The sequence below is a fragment of the Mastomys coucha genome, unplaced genomic scaffold (assembly GCF_008632895.1).
Source record: "Mastomys coucha isolate ucsf_1 unplaced genomic scaffold, UCSF_Mcou_1 pScaffold5, whole genome shotgun sequence".
NCBI lineage: Eukaryota > Metazoa > Chordata > Mammalia > Rodentia > Muridae > Mastomys > Mastomys coucha.
In genome coordinates this window covers 61,619,561-61,633,734 of record NW_022196911.1, presented here as the reverse complement: position 1 = coordinate 61,633,734, position 14,174 = coordinate 61,619,561, and the positions used below count along the sequence as shown (strand labels likewise).

At 42.0% G+C, this 14,174-nt stretch overlaps 2 protein-coding genes across 3 annotated transcripts in view; both read left to right on the top strand.

Annotated features, from left to right (window-relative positions):
* Shisa6 (shisa family member 6) overlaps positions 1-14,174 on the top strand; it is a 310,869-nt gene that overhangs the window by 111,263 nt on the left and 185,432 nt on the right. The gene's annotated exons all lie outside the window — the stretch shown is intronic.
* LOC116078600 (60S ribosomal protein L10-like) lies at positions 8,399-9,157 on the top strand. Its single transcript, XM_031353942.1, has one exon. It carries the CDS (start codon positions 8,436-8,438, stop codon positions 9,078-9,080), a length of 645 nt encoding a protein of 214 aa, XP_031209802.1. The 5' UTR covers positions 8,399-8,435; the 3' UTR covers positions 9,081-9,157.

The following is a 14,174-nucleotide window of genomic DNA, read 5'->3' as shown; positions in this document are numbered from 1 at the left end:
GTCAGAGCCTCTCAGGAGATAGCTATATTAGGCTGGCTTGTCCTTCCTTCAGTCTCTGCTCCATAGTTAGGCTCTGCAACTCCTTTTGTGGGTATTTTGTTCCCCCTTTTAAGAAGGAATGAAATGTCCACATTTTGATCTTCCTTCTTCTTGAGTTTCTTGTGGTTTGTGGGTTGTTCTTGTATTCCAAACTTCTGGGCTAATAACCACTTATCAGAGAGTGCATACCATGTTTGTTCTTTTGTGATTGGGTTGCTTCACTCAGGATGATATTCTCCAGGTCCATCCACTTCCCTAAGAATTTCATAAATCCATTGTCTTTAATAGCTGAGTAGTACTCCATTCTGTGATGTACCACAATTTCTGTATCCATTCCTCTGTTGAGGGAATCTGGGTTGTTTCCAGTTTCTGGCTATTATAAATAAGGCTGCTATGAACATGGTGGAGCATCTTCTGAATATATGCCCAGGTGTGGTATAGCTGGGTCCTACGGTAGAACTATGTCCAATTTCCAGAGGAACCACTGAACTGATTTCCAGAGTGGTTGTACCAGCTTGCAATCCCACCAGCAATGAAGGAGTGTTCCTCTTTCTCCACAACCTCTCCAGCATCTGCTGTCACCTGAGTTTTTTATCCTAGCCAATCTGACTGGTGTGAGGTGGAATCTCAGAGTTGTTTTGATTAGTTTCATGCACTCTTGATGTCCACAGCAACAAGGCTTCCACTAATGCTAAAAACTCAGATTGTAAAAGTCAACAAGGGAACAAAATGTCCTTGCCCCAATTCCTCAGCTTTTGAGCACCAGTGACCACATAATTACAGACTTAACTGGTTTTCTTCTGATCTATTTGTCCTCTTATATTTGATGTTGTTGACTATGTTTCTCTTGTTGACATTCTCCTTGATCCCCTAGAAGGAGTACTCTGAGCATCTTGTCCATCTTATTCTGATCTCCCAGCAGATCCCACCATTCTGGGGTTCCCTTTCTTTGTTCAACTTCTGAAATCATATTTTTCATGAAGTTTCTTTTCTTCAACCTTTACTTAGGCCACTCACTTTTGACCTCTGAGGAAATGTTCCGTAAATCTACTTCTGTGGCTAGAGAGATGGCTTAGTAGTTCAGAACACTGTCTGCTCTTCCAGAGGACCAGGATAGGGGATATGGGTCCTGGGAGTTGGAGGTCTTCAATTTCTAGTAACCACATGACAACCATTTGTAGATGAAGTTCCAGAAAGATGTGACACCCTCTTCTGGCTTTTACAGACATTGCACTGATTCAAAGACATACATGTTAGATGAAAATAAAATAAATCATCTTTAAAGAATCTGCTACCTCACTTCTGATTTTCTACTCCACTTTACTCCTTCCAGTCTGAGTATTTGATGGATAAAATATACCTCGACCAATAATCTACTGAAGACTTTAATGTATCTGCCACCTCGAACATATAACTCTGACTTACCTCTTCTATCTTCTCCCACTTAATACCCCAATTCTAGGTTCAAAATAGCATGGACTATCATGGGTCCCTTGTGCTACGCAGTTCATCAAAAGAACTTTGTTGTATGGCTATAGGATAAGCCTGTTTGGTCCCTTTCTTCCACTTGACATTATTGTTGTCATTCAATGAGTATACATTAGGCTACTTCTCTGCATTTGGATCTGTGCCAGGGTGCAGAGGCAAAGGAAAGAAAAAGTCACATGTCTTGTCCTTATGAATCACAGAATCTAAAAGAAGTAGAGCTGTGCAGACAACTGTAATGAACTTTGATCAAAGTTGTAATGGAGATGCTTAAGAAATGACAGAAACAGCAGATTTCCATTTGTGGGAAGACTGGGGAGAAGGTGAGGCCTGGAGATGTAGCTCTAGTGACGAGGAAGGTTTTATCAAATAAGCACTTGGGGGACTGGGTCTACCAGGAAAGGGTAGATAGCAATATGCAGAGACATCCAAGAAAAATTATTTTGGAGAACATAACATAATTTGATATTTAGAAATCCAAAGTCAGGCATGTCAGGAGAAAAAGGCAGGATATTTAATGTTATATGTTAAGGAGTTTGCCATCTACCCTTCAGTCAGAAAGAAACCATTGAGGGATTTGGAGTCAGAGAGTGACATGACCTTATTTATGTACCAGAAAGATTGCTTTGATCATCTACAGTGATTGGGTGAAGAGAATAATAGAATAAAAGCTGAAAAAATAGCAAGCAGGGGATTTGAATCATCCTATAAGAGAAGATTGACAGTGGAGTTAAGGAAGGGATGGGGCTGAGCTATGAGATGGAAGAATCAGTGAGACTTAGTGAGATAAAACTACAGTTTATCAACAGATGAATGGATAAAGGAAACAGATGCAGTGTGTATAGACACTGGAATACTATTTATCTCTAAAAAACAGATGCACACCTTTCATTGGTGGCCCCACATGGATGAATGGATGGGCATTATCTGTGGCGCAATAAGCCAATGATGCAATGACAAATACCATATGATATGTTTGTGGAATCTAACAAGCTGATCTCTAAGAAGCATAGAATAGATTCGTGATTATCAAAGATAGGGAAGAATGGATGATGGAAAGATTAGACAACAGGTTCAAAATTATAGTTCAGAGGAACACTCTCTGACATTTTGTTGCATAGCAGTGTGACTGTAGTATTCAACTGTACATTTCAAGACAGCTAGATGAGAGGAAGGCAGTATCCTTCCAGCTCTGGGAAGACTGACAGGTATGCCCATGGTCCCAGGGAATGTTACCACCCCATGGCGGACACAGAGGGCACCTTGGTAAATGGGACAAAATGAGGGATGCTTTGAGGAATAGAAGTAACATAATTTTTCTGTTTGTAATTTAGATTTTAATGTCGTTCTGAAATGGAAGCCATCATCCCTGCCTTCTGGGACTACATACTAGAGGAAGACATCTGTTTACAGAGTTGTTCTGGACGTGCTGTAGAAATTCATGTTTAAATAATTTCACTTGAACTATGGGGAGGAGAGGCATGGGGATGGATCCCAGTAAACTCTTCCTTTTCTTTCTATTGGAGGGAGTCTCCGCCTCAGCACTCCGGGAGTTTTGAATTGAATAATCTTTTGTTTTGTAGGAGGCTGGCTGATCATTTTTCAGATGTTGGTCAATCACTCCAATTTCTATTTTAGGACATCATACACCTCCTCCCTCCCCAGTTGCAACGACTCACAATACTTCCAGATGTTGACAGATGTCCCCTGAGAGTGCAAAATCATTCCTAGTACAGAACTGCCACCCTCTATTAATGCTTTTCAAATCCTAGTGCACAGAAAAATCATCAGAGACCCTTATCTTAATGCAGATACTGGGATGAAGGTAGGTTTCCAACAAAGACCGGTGATCTTCTGGCTGCTGCTCCAAGGAGCCCAATTGGAAGAACACTGAAATCTATACAGCCTGGAATAGTGTGGGAGTGACAGGAGAGCTTACAGGAGCCTCTCCTCTTGTTAACAAGGATGCCCACCAAGCAGGGACCCACCCACATCCTATCCCTTTCTCCAAACTGTCAGTTGGGGGCTTTGTAGAGCAGATGGGAGTAAATTAATGAGGCACATTTGAGCTGGGCTGGCAATGCCTTCGAGGTCACACAGAAAGCCTCAGGCATCTAGAGACAGGAGAGGCCTGGAGGAGCTCACACATCAGCTCAGGCAGCTGTGTCTCTGTCCACTGGGTGTAGTTCAGAGGGTACAGCCGCTAATGGGACCAGATGGTCTGAGCCTTGTTTGCGAGCATGGGTCTGCACCCCCCGCCATACTCACACAGTGATTTCCCATTTGTTCTCTCTCCGGAAACAGAATGGCCATTTTTAAATGAAACAGGACTGGAAGCTTGCTTCTTCTCTGTTTGTATGCCACCGAGCTCTCAGATGTGAATATGTTCAGTCATCAAACTGGCTTCAAAAGTACTAGCAGCCAGCTTTCTGAGAAGCAAGGAAGGTCATGATGTGGAGCAGAATGGGAAAGAGAAGATGCCCCTCTGGCCCCACTTATTAAAGTGGGATGGCTAGGCAGCTATCATTCCTAAGGATAAACCAATTCTTCCTGATGATTCTGCACATAATAGGTGAAACTTGTTATGAAGCCGCTCCCTCCCCCTCCCAACCCAGAAAGTTAATTGAGTATCATAATCCAGACCTGCACCCAGGCCCTGAGAAAAAGCAGAGTCCAACTCTGCCTCCCCTCAGCCCCTGGGTAACAGAGAAGTGTTCTAGCTCACCATTCTGAGAAGTGCCTTTACCAAATGGGAACCCCAAGCTCTGAAGCCCTTTCACTACTAGTTATTCTCTTTCACTACTTTTATTTGGGAATGTTGAAAATGAAGTCTACTATGGCCTCCCCACTGTGGACTTCCCAAGTTGGTAGTGGTGAGGAACTCTAAACTGTGTACCACTGGACCTTTTATATCTCTATATATTCCAGGGCTAGTGACAAAGGCTTCATGGCAGCTTTTTCACCAGCTCAGTCTTTCAGTTCTGTAGGTACCCAAGGCAACAGGCAACTGTTCTTGCCACACCTTGAAGACTGTTCCTGCCTGTGTTGCTGACTGTTGTCGGTGGTGAGCATATGTCCTTCTTCCTTGTAGCCTGCTTTATGATTTCCTTAATGGACCCCTCTGTAGTGCATGCATAGTTCTCCACTGTTCCACCATACGTAATTTGCTCTTTATCTAGAAGAATCACCTTAGGATTAAGTGTAGGAAGGGCAAAATAATAAAATGCATGAACCCTGGACTTCAATTTCCAGTTCTGCATTGTGTATGTGTGTGTTGGTATGCGTGCATGCCAGTGCACGCAAACACACACACACACACACACACACACACACACACACAAACACAAACATGACAGGTATTATTCTGATACCTTGTGGTTGGAAACTGTTACTACTTACCAGTGCCTTATGAAGCAGGTATTGTATTACTAGAGTACAATTAGAGCTAACCTCGTGGAGGGATATAATAACTGCCCCAAAGAAAATAAAACAAATAGAAGAAAACCAAAAGTGCAATCTTTATTTCTTTTTTTCTTCCATCGTCCCACTATCTCCTGCTAGGATTGACATCTGGGCGAAAATGGAGGCCAAGACCTATGATTCAGAGAGAGCTCCCTAGGGCCCAGAGCCGAGACAGGAAGCTGATAGCAAGTCTTTGGAACTGGTCAGTCAGAGGCATAGGTGCAAGAATCAGCATATGTTCCTTTTCATCTCCAAGATGATCTGCATGATGACCAGCAAATGTTCCAGGGCACTTGCACTCAGTGTACGACAGATATGCTGACTTTACCATGTTGCCAAGGAGCAACATGGCAGCAAAGAGCAGAAGAGTAAACACCACACCAGCTGTTGTTAACAAATGGAGAGGATGCGAACATCGATGATAGGCATGTACATTAACTGGTGTGAAGTTTTTCTGTATGTGGAGAAATTTTTCTATAGACATACAACCCACAGATGAACTACAGGATATGGTGTTCCCATGTGCTGTAGGGGCTAGGTTAATGGGCATTGACTAACAGCAATCTCCCATCTTCCTTGTTGACATACAACACTTCCCACCCCATTTGGGCGCTTAGAGTCTCAGGCACCCGTCTAGACAGTCTGAATTAGAGATCGCATGCAATCTGCCCATGCGAAGGCAGCTGCCTTCAGCTAGTCTCCTTGGGACTCTCTGGGATGGTCTGTCTCACTTGCATGAAGCCAGCTCCCGGAGCTGCCGTTCAGCAGATGCAAACATCCTACGCAATTACTCTCTTCCCAGTTGCAGCAAAGCAGCTCCCTCTACCCGCATCACTGGAACATCTTATTTAAAGTTCACACCAGATAGATGGGAGCGTTAATGGCTTAGTCTCTCCTAAATGAACAAGAGAACCGGGAGGCCTTTCTTGATGACTGACTGCTGCAGACTTTGGTGCCTATCTGTCTGCCTTCTGCTGGTCCTGGCCCTGACTCTAGGTGGATAATCCTTAGCGAACTGCCAACAGTGCAACATTACTTGTTGAGTCAGTACACCAGCCCCCACCCCCGCTCCCAGAACCCAGTTCCCATGGTGTCCCTTTCGCATTGCTCAGTGAAGTCCCTGCTAGATGAGTCGGAGTCTGATGTTATCTAAATGCCATAAGAGGGCCTGTGTGGTAGCAAAAGAATGGGTCTCCTGGCTTCCCCAGACAAAGGGAATTGGGACAGAGAGCAAGTCCTCAAGCCTCATACTCACATCATTATGCTTTCTATGCCAAGAGATGACTTCAGAAAGCCAGCAGGGAGGCAATACACATTAGCAATCCTACTGTGATAAGAGGAGGCCTTGCTCTGGTGGCTCTTATACAAGCCACCAGTTCATTTTGCTCAGTGGTTGATTACCCTTTCCCATCAAAACACCCTATTTCCAAAATGAGTGATTTTCAATGTAGAAGAAATATTTGTCTGTTGAGAAACACCTGGAAATCGTATCCTATGTAGCAACCCTCTTGAGAATAACTGTTATGCCTTCCTCCCGGTCTATGTGTACCTCTCCCTGTACTTTCAAAGATGTAATCACATTATATATTCGTTGTAACTATTTTGTTTACCTCACGGTACTTTGTGAATCTTTCTCCTAGCATTAACATATTCTAGAAAATCTCCCAGCAAATGACTGTGTGGCATCCACTCTTTGAATATAGCTTAATTCATTCAGACATCCTCTTGTTGAACAAATTGAGGTTGGTGTACTTTTCCATTATTATAAATAATGCTGTGATGACAATCACTGCACACAAATCTCTGCTAGGTCTGTAATTATTTCCCTTGGATAAAAGGGAATTCCCTTGCTACGAGTGGAATTACTGAGTCAAAGGGTGTGCATGTTTTAACACTCTAATAACTCATCCGTCTATTGCCCTAAAGAGATACTGTGCGACTTATCTTCCTTCCCGTCCGTATTTCAAATGCTCCCAAGGAAGCTCAGTTCTTATTTGTAGGAAACTTTTAAAATATATAGTAAAAAGACTTGCTTTGAAATGTACAATTTTGAGGAAATACATGAAACTCAAAATTTATCATCCCCACCACCATTAGGTATACATTGTTTAATAATGTCTATTCTAATTGTTATAGGAAAGATATCCAGGATTTTTTTTTAATCCTGAAAAACTACAACTTTTTACCAATTAAATAATGACTCATCTCCTAGCCACAACCATTCAACTTTATGTTTTTATACATTAGACTTTTTTGAATAGCCATGTGAAATTAATGTAGTATGTGGGTTTTTTTTTGTTTGTTTGATTGTTTTTAGCCTATTTTATTTACCATAATGTCTTCAACTTTCGTCTGTGTTGTAACATGTGACTTCTGTCCTTTATAAGAATAGTATTCCTTTGCACATGCATACCACATCTTACTTACTCACTTATCCATGAGTAGATGTCTTGGCTAGTCCACTCTTTGGCGGTTGCAATAGGAACAATGCTATGAACATGGGCTCATGTTTGTGGTGACTTTTCATATAATCTTCTAAAACTGTTTTTGTCAAATGCGACTTGTTATTATTTTTTATTTCTTCCTCATTTGATCTCAGAGTAGTCATCTCTTGCCAAAGATTAGGAAGATATTCATAAATATTTTCTACTCTTTTTCTGCTACTTCTTTTTACGTACTAAAGTCGGACTGTACAGAACAAGGTTTGACTAATATCATATATTATACTCTTGTACATTGGTGAAAAAGACAGATCCACTCAAAATTCCTCAGGTAAAGGAAACTTATTCAGTGACATGGGGGCCTATAGGGGCTGAGGAACCTGCAGGGACCATGCATGCTGGCTAGGTATTTGTCCTCTCTCTCTCTCTCTCTCTCTCTCTCTCTCTTTCTCCCCACCCCTCTCCCAAGGCTTTTGCCTTCACATGTTTTATACTATCACAGACTTGTGAATTTCATATGACTTTGAAGTGTCTTAATAGGGACCCTGGAGTTATGTATCATTTTACATGCACAATACTAAATCTCTTAGTTTCAAATCTTGAGGGAAAAATAAGATGAGGTTTAACATAATTCAAGGCTTATTTTCCCTTGTGTCTGTTTGATTTTTATGGCCTAATCAATCATTTCTAATACATTATTTTTCTCTAACTTTGGCCCCAGTGATAGATATCTTTACTCTATCTTTAGTCTTTAAGCTTACTAACATCTCTTTGCTTTTCTGTTTTGTTCTATTTACCTATTTTTGTACCCATACCACTCTGCTCTCTGCTTTTTATGATTCATGCTCCCTGATGCAAGACCTGATTACATTCTCTTCTGAATGACTTACTTCTTTCTGACGTGTTTGTTTGTTTGGTTGGTTGGTTTTGTTTTGTTTTTCAAATCAACTTAAAAAAGACTATTATTCTCTTTTCCTCTGGCGCGCCACTGACGATCCTATTGTCATCATGGGTCGCTGTCCCACCCGGTGTTACCCGTATTGTAAGAACAAGCCATACCCAAAGTCTCATTTCTGCCGTGATGTCCCTGATGCTAAGATCCGCATCTTTGATTTGGGACGAAAGAAAGTGAAAGTTGATGAATTCCCACTTTGTGGCCACATGGTGTCAGATGAATATGAACAACTCTCTTCTGAAGCATTGGAGGCTGCCCGTATTTGTGCCAACAAATACATGGTAAAGAGTTGTGGCAAGGATGGCTTTCATATCCGAGTGAGGCTCCACCCTTTCCATGTCATCCGTATCAACAAGATGTTGTCTTGTGCTGGGGCTGACAGGCTCCAGACAGGTATGCGGGGTGCCTTTGGGAAGCCCCAGGGCACAGTGGCCAGGGTTCACATTGGCCAGGTCATCATGTCCATCCGCACCAAGTTGCAGAATAAGGAACATGTGATTGAGGCTCTTCGCAGAGCCAAGTTCAAGTTCCCTGGTTGCCAGAAGATCCACATCTCAAAGAAGTGGGGCTTCACCAAGTTTAATGCGGATGAATTTGAAGACATGGTTGCTGAGAAGAGGCTCATTCCTGAAGGCTGTGGTGTCAAATATATCCCCAATCGTGGTCCTCTGGATAAGTGGAGAGCCCTGCATTCCTGAAGGCTTCCAATGCTCTCCTATACCCTACCAAATCATGTTCAATAATAAATCTTGCATCAAGTCCGCTTAAAAAAAAAGACTATTATTTTCTTTGTGTTCTATGAGTATGTCTGTTCACCCTGTGTGTGCAGTGGTCAGAAGAGAATGTCAAATCCTTTGCAGCTGGAGTTCCAGGTAGTATGAACCTCCATTTGGGTGTTGGAATTGAACACTGGTTCTCTGGCAGAACAACCAATACTCTTAAATACAGAGTCATCTCTCCAGCTTCATTCTACATCAACTTTTGATGGAGTCTTTTTATCCTTTAGTTCATATACATTATTTTTATAAGAATTGTTTTGAAGCTAATGAATTATTAGTTTGAAGGAAAATTACAACTTATAAAATTTTTTACTATTTATTTTTGAATAAAAAGTCATTTTAAAATTTTTTATTTTAAGGTTATTTTATTTTATGCATTTGAACATTTTGTCTGCATGTATGTGTGTATGTATGTATATATGTATGTATGTATGTGTACTACATGCATGCCTGATACATGAAGAGGAGAGAAGAAGGCATCTGATTCCCTGGAGACTTGAAATTAAGGATAATTATGAGCCACCTTGATGATGCTAGGAATCAAACTTGGCAACAAGTGAGCTAAACTTCTGAGCTGTCTCTCCAACCCCTGGCATTTTCTTTATAAAAATAGCACGGGCTCTGAAAACTTGATCCTCTTTGTCATTAAACAAAGGACACAAAATTAATCTTCACTCAGCATTTTGCTAAGCAAATGAATAAGGGAATATTTGATTTAGTTTGTATCCCTGAATACAGGCTTTACAGTGCTGGGGCCTCGAACCCACAGTCTCATGCATGAGAAGCACACCCTCTACCACTGAGCTCTACCCCTAGCATAATGGAATTCAAAGGGGCTTAGAGGACTGAGATAATTATGTGGGTGGCTTAGGGGGAGGCATCTGCCTGCTGCAGATAAAGAGGCACTGCCATGACTCAGCCTCAGATAGACCGTGAACGAGCAAACTGAAATTGTTAATTAATTAACTCAACGCACAGCTGATGATCAGCCCATGCAGGGTGTTAGGCTACATGCAGGGTGGCTGAAAGGGTGAGACACATTCCTTTTTGTACATCCAGAGTGTGAGACCCAAAGAGCCAGGAAGCAGGATCCCACCACTGCCCTGACGAAGACTACATGTGCTGCAGGTATTCATAAAGAAGCTCTCTCACAGTCTCTGGATTTGGGGATGTTTCTCTCTCTCCCCCTCTCTAACAGGAACAGACTGCTAGCCATATGCCTTGGTTCCCTGGGGGTTGTCAGCAGTTGCTCCAGCTCAGGCTTTGGTGTACTTTCACATGCTGTAATCTTTCCACTTTGCACTACTGAGCTTGAGTTTTGGTCTCATATTCTTCTTCCTGGGCCCACCTTTTTGGAACTTGACCTCTGTCGGCTTCCTGCCTCGTGGCTTCACTAATCTCACTTTCCTGCAGTATAGTACATCTTTATTTCTCCTGACAGTCTGAAAAGCCACAGGCTTTGGAGTAAAGCAAGCTTTGCTCAAATCCCCAAGACTTACCTTACTCACTCTTTGGTTTTAGACAAATGATCTAAACTGAGAAGGACTTTACTTTCTTATGTGCCACATGGGGATAATTAATGCATGTGATTTGAGGTGGTTTCAGCATTTCAATTAAATGAGATTTTACGTGATACTCGCAGTCAAGTGCCACAGAGTGATTACGATTTCTTAATATGAGGTCTTTCCCTGAGGATCAGAGGTCTCCTAAACCCAAAGACTTATTACATATCGTCTGCTTTCAGCCCGACTTTATCCTTCACTGAGAACACTTTTTCCTTAAGTATTTGAAGGAGTTCTGAGCTTTAAATGCCTTGTCACCGTTACACTGAGTTTCTTGGGAGAATAAATGTCTTTAAGCCAACTGCTGAGATGAATACTCTCTGCTTCCTGGCTTGTCTAGTCGGTCCACACTTTCTTGGAGTTTCTCTCTCATGTCTCACTCGCACGTCATCACAGCTACTATGGCTTTATTAGAGGCAGAGCTGGAGCCTCGGCTCAGGGCCCCATCATCCTGACATTTCTCCTGCATGGAATTCAGTCTGCCTCTGCCTCTGCCTCTGGCTGGCTTCATCGTGTGTTCTCTTTCTTAAAAAGGAGGCTTCCTGAGCTGTCCATTGTCAGGGAATCAGCTCTCAATGGTCACACCCTAACTCTCTGAGCAGGAGAATGGCGAATGTGGACCCTTTGAGCAGGATAGAGGCTGCAGGCTGCTTCACCCTCACCCAATTTCCTCTGGACATCATGTTTTATAATTCACTTCCTCTGTCCTGACCCCACCCCTGCTAATGAGGAGTTGAAGATAGGATGGTTCTAAGAGCCATTGTAGTTTTGAGGGCCTGTGGTTTATAAACCTTACTAAATATAGACATTTAGGGAGCTAGGATACTAAGAATATTATAGTTCTCATTTAAATTGAGCTTAGGAAACTACAGAAATATAGAAACATATTATTAATGTAAAATATTAAACCCAAGTATTGAATAGAATATTTACCTATATCCATCATCTATTTGTGTGCCCATACATCTCCCTCTTATTGAGCCACTAGAAAAAAAATTCCAGGACATTTCTATCACTACATAAGATTTCTCCATGGTCATTTATAGTCTACATGTAAGATAACCACTATTCTGACTTCTATCATCATCAAATAGCCTTGCCTTTCTTTCGGGCTCCTTTCAAAAGAGCTTGCTTTAGCCAGTACATGAATGGGATCTTAGAGTATGTATTCTTTTGTATTTGGATTTTCAGCTTGTGAGTCATTTATGTTACAGTATCTGCTAATAGTTTGTACTTGCGCAGAACTGTATTTTGTACACATGGTAGAATGTATTTATTCAATCTGTATTTGTTGAGAACTCTAATGTTTCCATTTTCAGTGTTATAAATAAAGCTGTAATAAATATTCTTGTACATGATTGAGCATATACTCATATTTCCTGGGTAAATACATTGGTTTGGAATTGTTGGGGTCTAGAGCAGCAACACTTAGCAAAAGGTTTATGATTTTATATTTGCAACTGCAGTGTGCTGAGACCTCCATTTGTCAACATTTGATATTTCTGTATGTGTAGTAGTTTTTCATTGTGGTTAAAAGCATTGCAAAAGAGGGTACAGGAGGAGGGTAAAAGCCAGAGGCAGTGGAGATAACTATAAGTTAACATATCTGGACATAGGAAAGCAGCTGCATTAAGAACCTGTTACAGTACTCGCAAGACCTGTGTAAGCCCAAGGCAGACCAAATCCCAGCCAAGAGAGGAAAAAGTTGGGTACAAAGTCCTGTCCCAAGCCTGAATAGATTTGCAATTGTTAGCTTCTGGGAGAGGAAGTTTTCTCTAATGTAGCCCCTTGGTAAGACAGGTACTCTCCAGTGAAAGATTATACACCCAAGAATATTTGGTGCAGCACACATTGATCCCAGGGAGTTTAAAAGGGGGCATCACAACATTGGCTAGAAAAGGAAATAACTCAGCAAGAACTGGAGATGATGGATATGATGGAAACATGTTGTATGTTTGAAACTCTCAAAGACCTAATTTGGGAGAGAAGGTATATGTTAGCTCCACGTAGAGGGAATTGCAGATGCAAAAGACTGGTGAGACAGATCTGAGCAGGGCATGCTGGGAAGGCAGACCTTTAGACATGCCTGCACTGAGGCAGGAGGAAGTTGGTTTGTGTGAGGGAAGCCCGCAGGGCAGAGCATATAGCGAATAGTGTTTTACTGTTAGGAATATGCACCCTAACAGATTATGGAAGATTTTGAGAGGCATAGCATGATCTGATGCCCTTATTTAGGTGACTTTACATGTATTATTACATCATGAGCAGATGGCAGTGAGTTCAGCTGAAGTAAAAAGCATGGTTCAACTATTACAGGTCAGATGGACACTGATTGCTGTTTCAACTGGTAGCTGGCTAATGAGGTAGAAGAGAATGGCTCTGAGATGAATTTACAGGGGATGGGGATCAGGGACAGAGATAGTAAGGATCTTGAAGTGATGCTTCTGACAAAGACTTTGGGAGAAACTCTTGGGCGACTATTGAAATGATGACGCTTCCTTTTGACTCCTATGGATTGTCTTGGTCCACTTTGTGTTCCTATATCAAAACACCTGCAGTTGGATAATTTGTAAAGAAGCTTGCTCTTTGTAGTTCTAGAGGTTGGGAATCTGGGAATCAAGATCACGGGACTGCATCTAGCAAGAGCCTTTGTACCATGTCATCCAGGCTAAGGGTTCCGAATGGGGAGAGAAGGACCATCATCTTACTCTTATCTGCCAAAGTTCCCACTCTGTCTATCACTGTACAAATTTAGAGATTACATTTCCAATGCTTGAGTCTTTAGGGACACATTCAAGACAAAGCAGCTCTCAAAAGAGTATGTTGAAATCCCAGCCCCCATGCCTGTGAATCTGATTTTACTTATAAACAGGACTTTTGCTGATGTAATTACAGAGGTTCTTAATCCAGTCCCACAAAGGCTTATACTAACAAGTGGAGAGGTAAACAGAAGTACTTACAAGCACAAAGAGAACTGTGGGGTGGAGAAAGTTACTATCAGGATGTCTTTGGTGAAATTTCACTGTGAAGGCTGGTAAAGAAATGAAGCAGTAGCTGGGGAGGGGGCAATGGGGTAAAGAGGAAGTTGCATTTAAGGTTGCGAGTGAGCAGTGGGGTGAGTCCCACTGTGGATGAGTTTATTGAGAGAAAACAATGCTTCAAGGAAGAGGAGGATAAGCTGGAGATGAAAGGAGATGGATGTTAGGCTGCAACAGGGACAGGAACAGTTCGCTTACCAAAAAAGCAGGAAAGACACAGAGGAGATGAATGCAAGTACCCTGTAAATAAAAGCCCCTTCTCTCCCACTTAGGTTTCTCCAGGGAGGAGAAAGCAAGGTCAGAGGCTGAAGGCTACAGAAAGCAGAAAATGCTGGAGAACTCAGGTGTTCTGGTTAGGGTTACTGTTATTGTGAGGAAACAGTGTGGCCAAAGAAAACTTGGGGAAGAAAGAG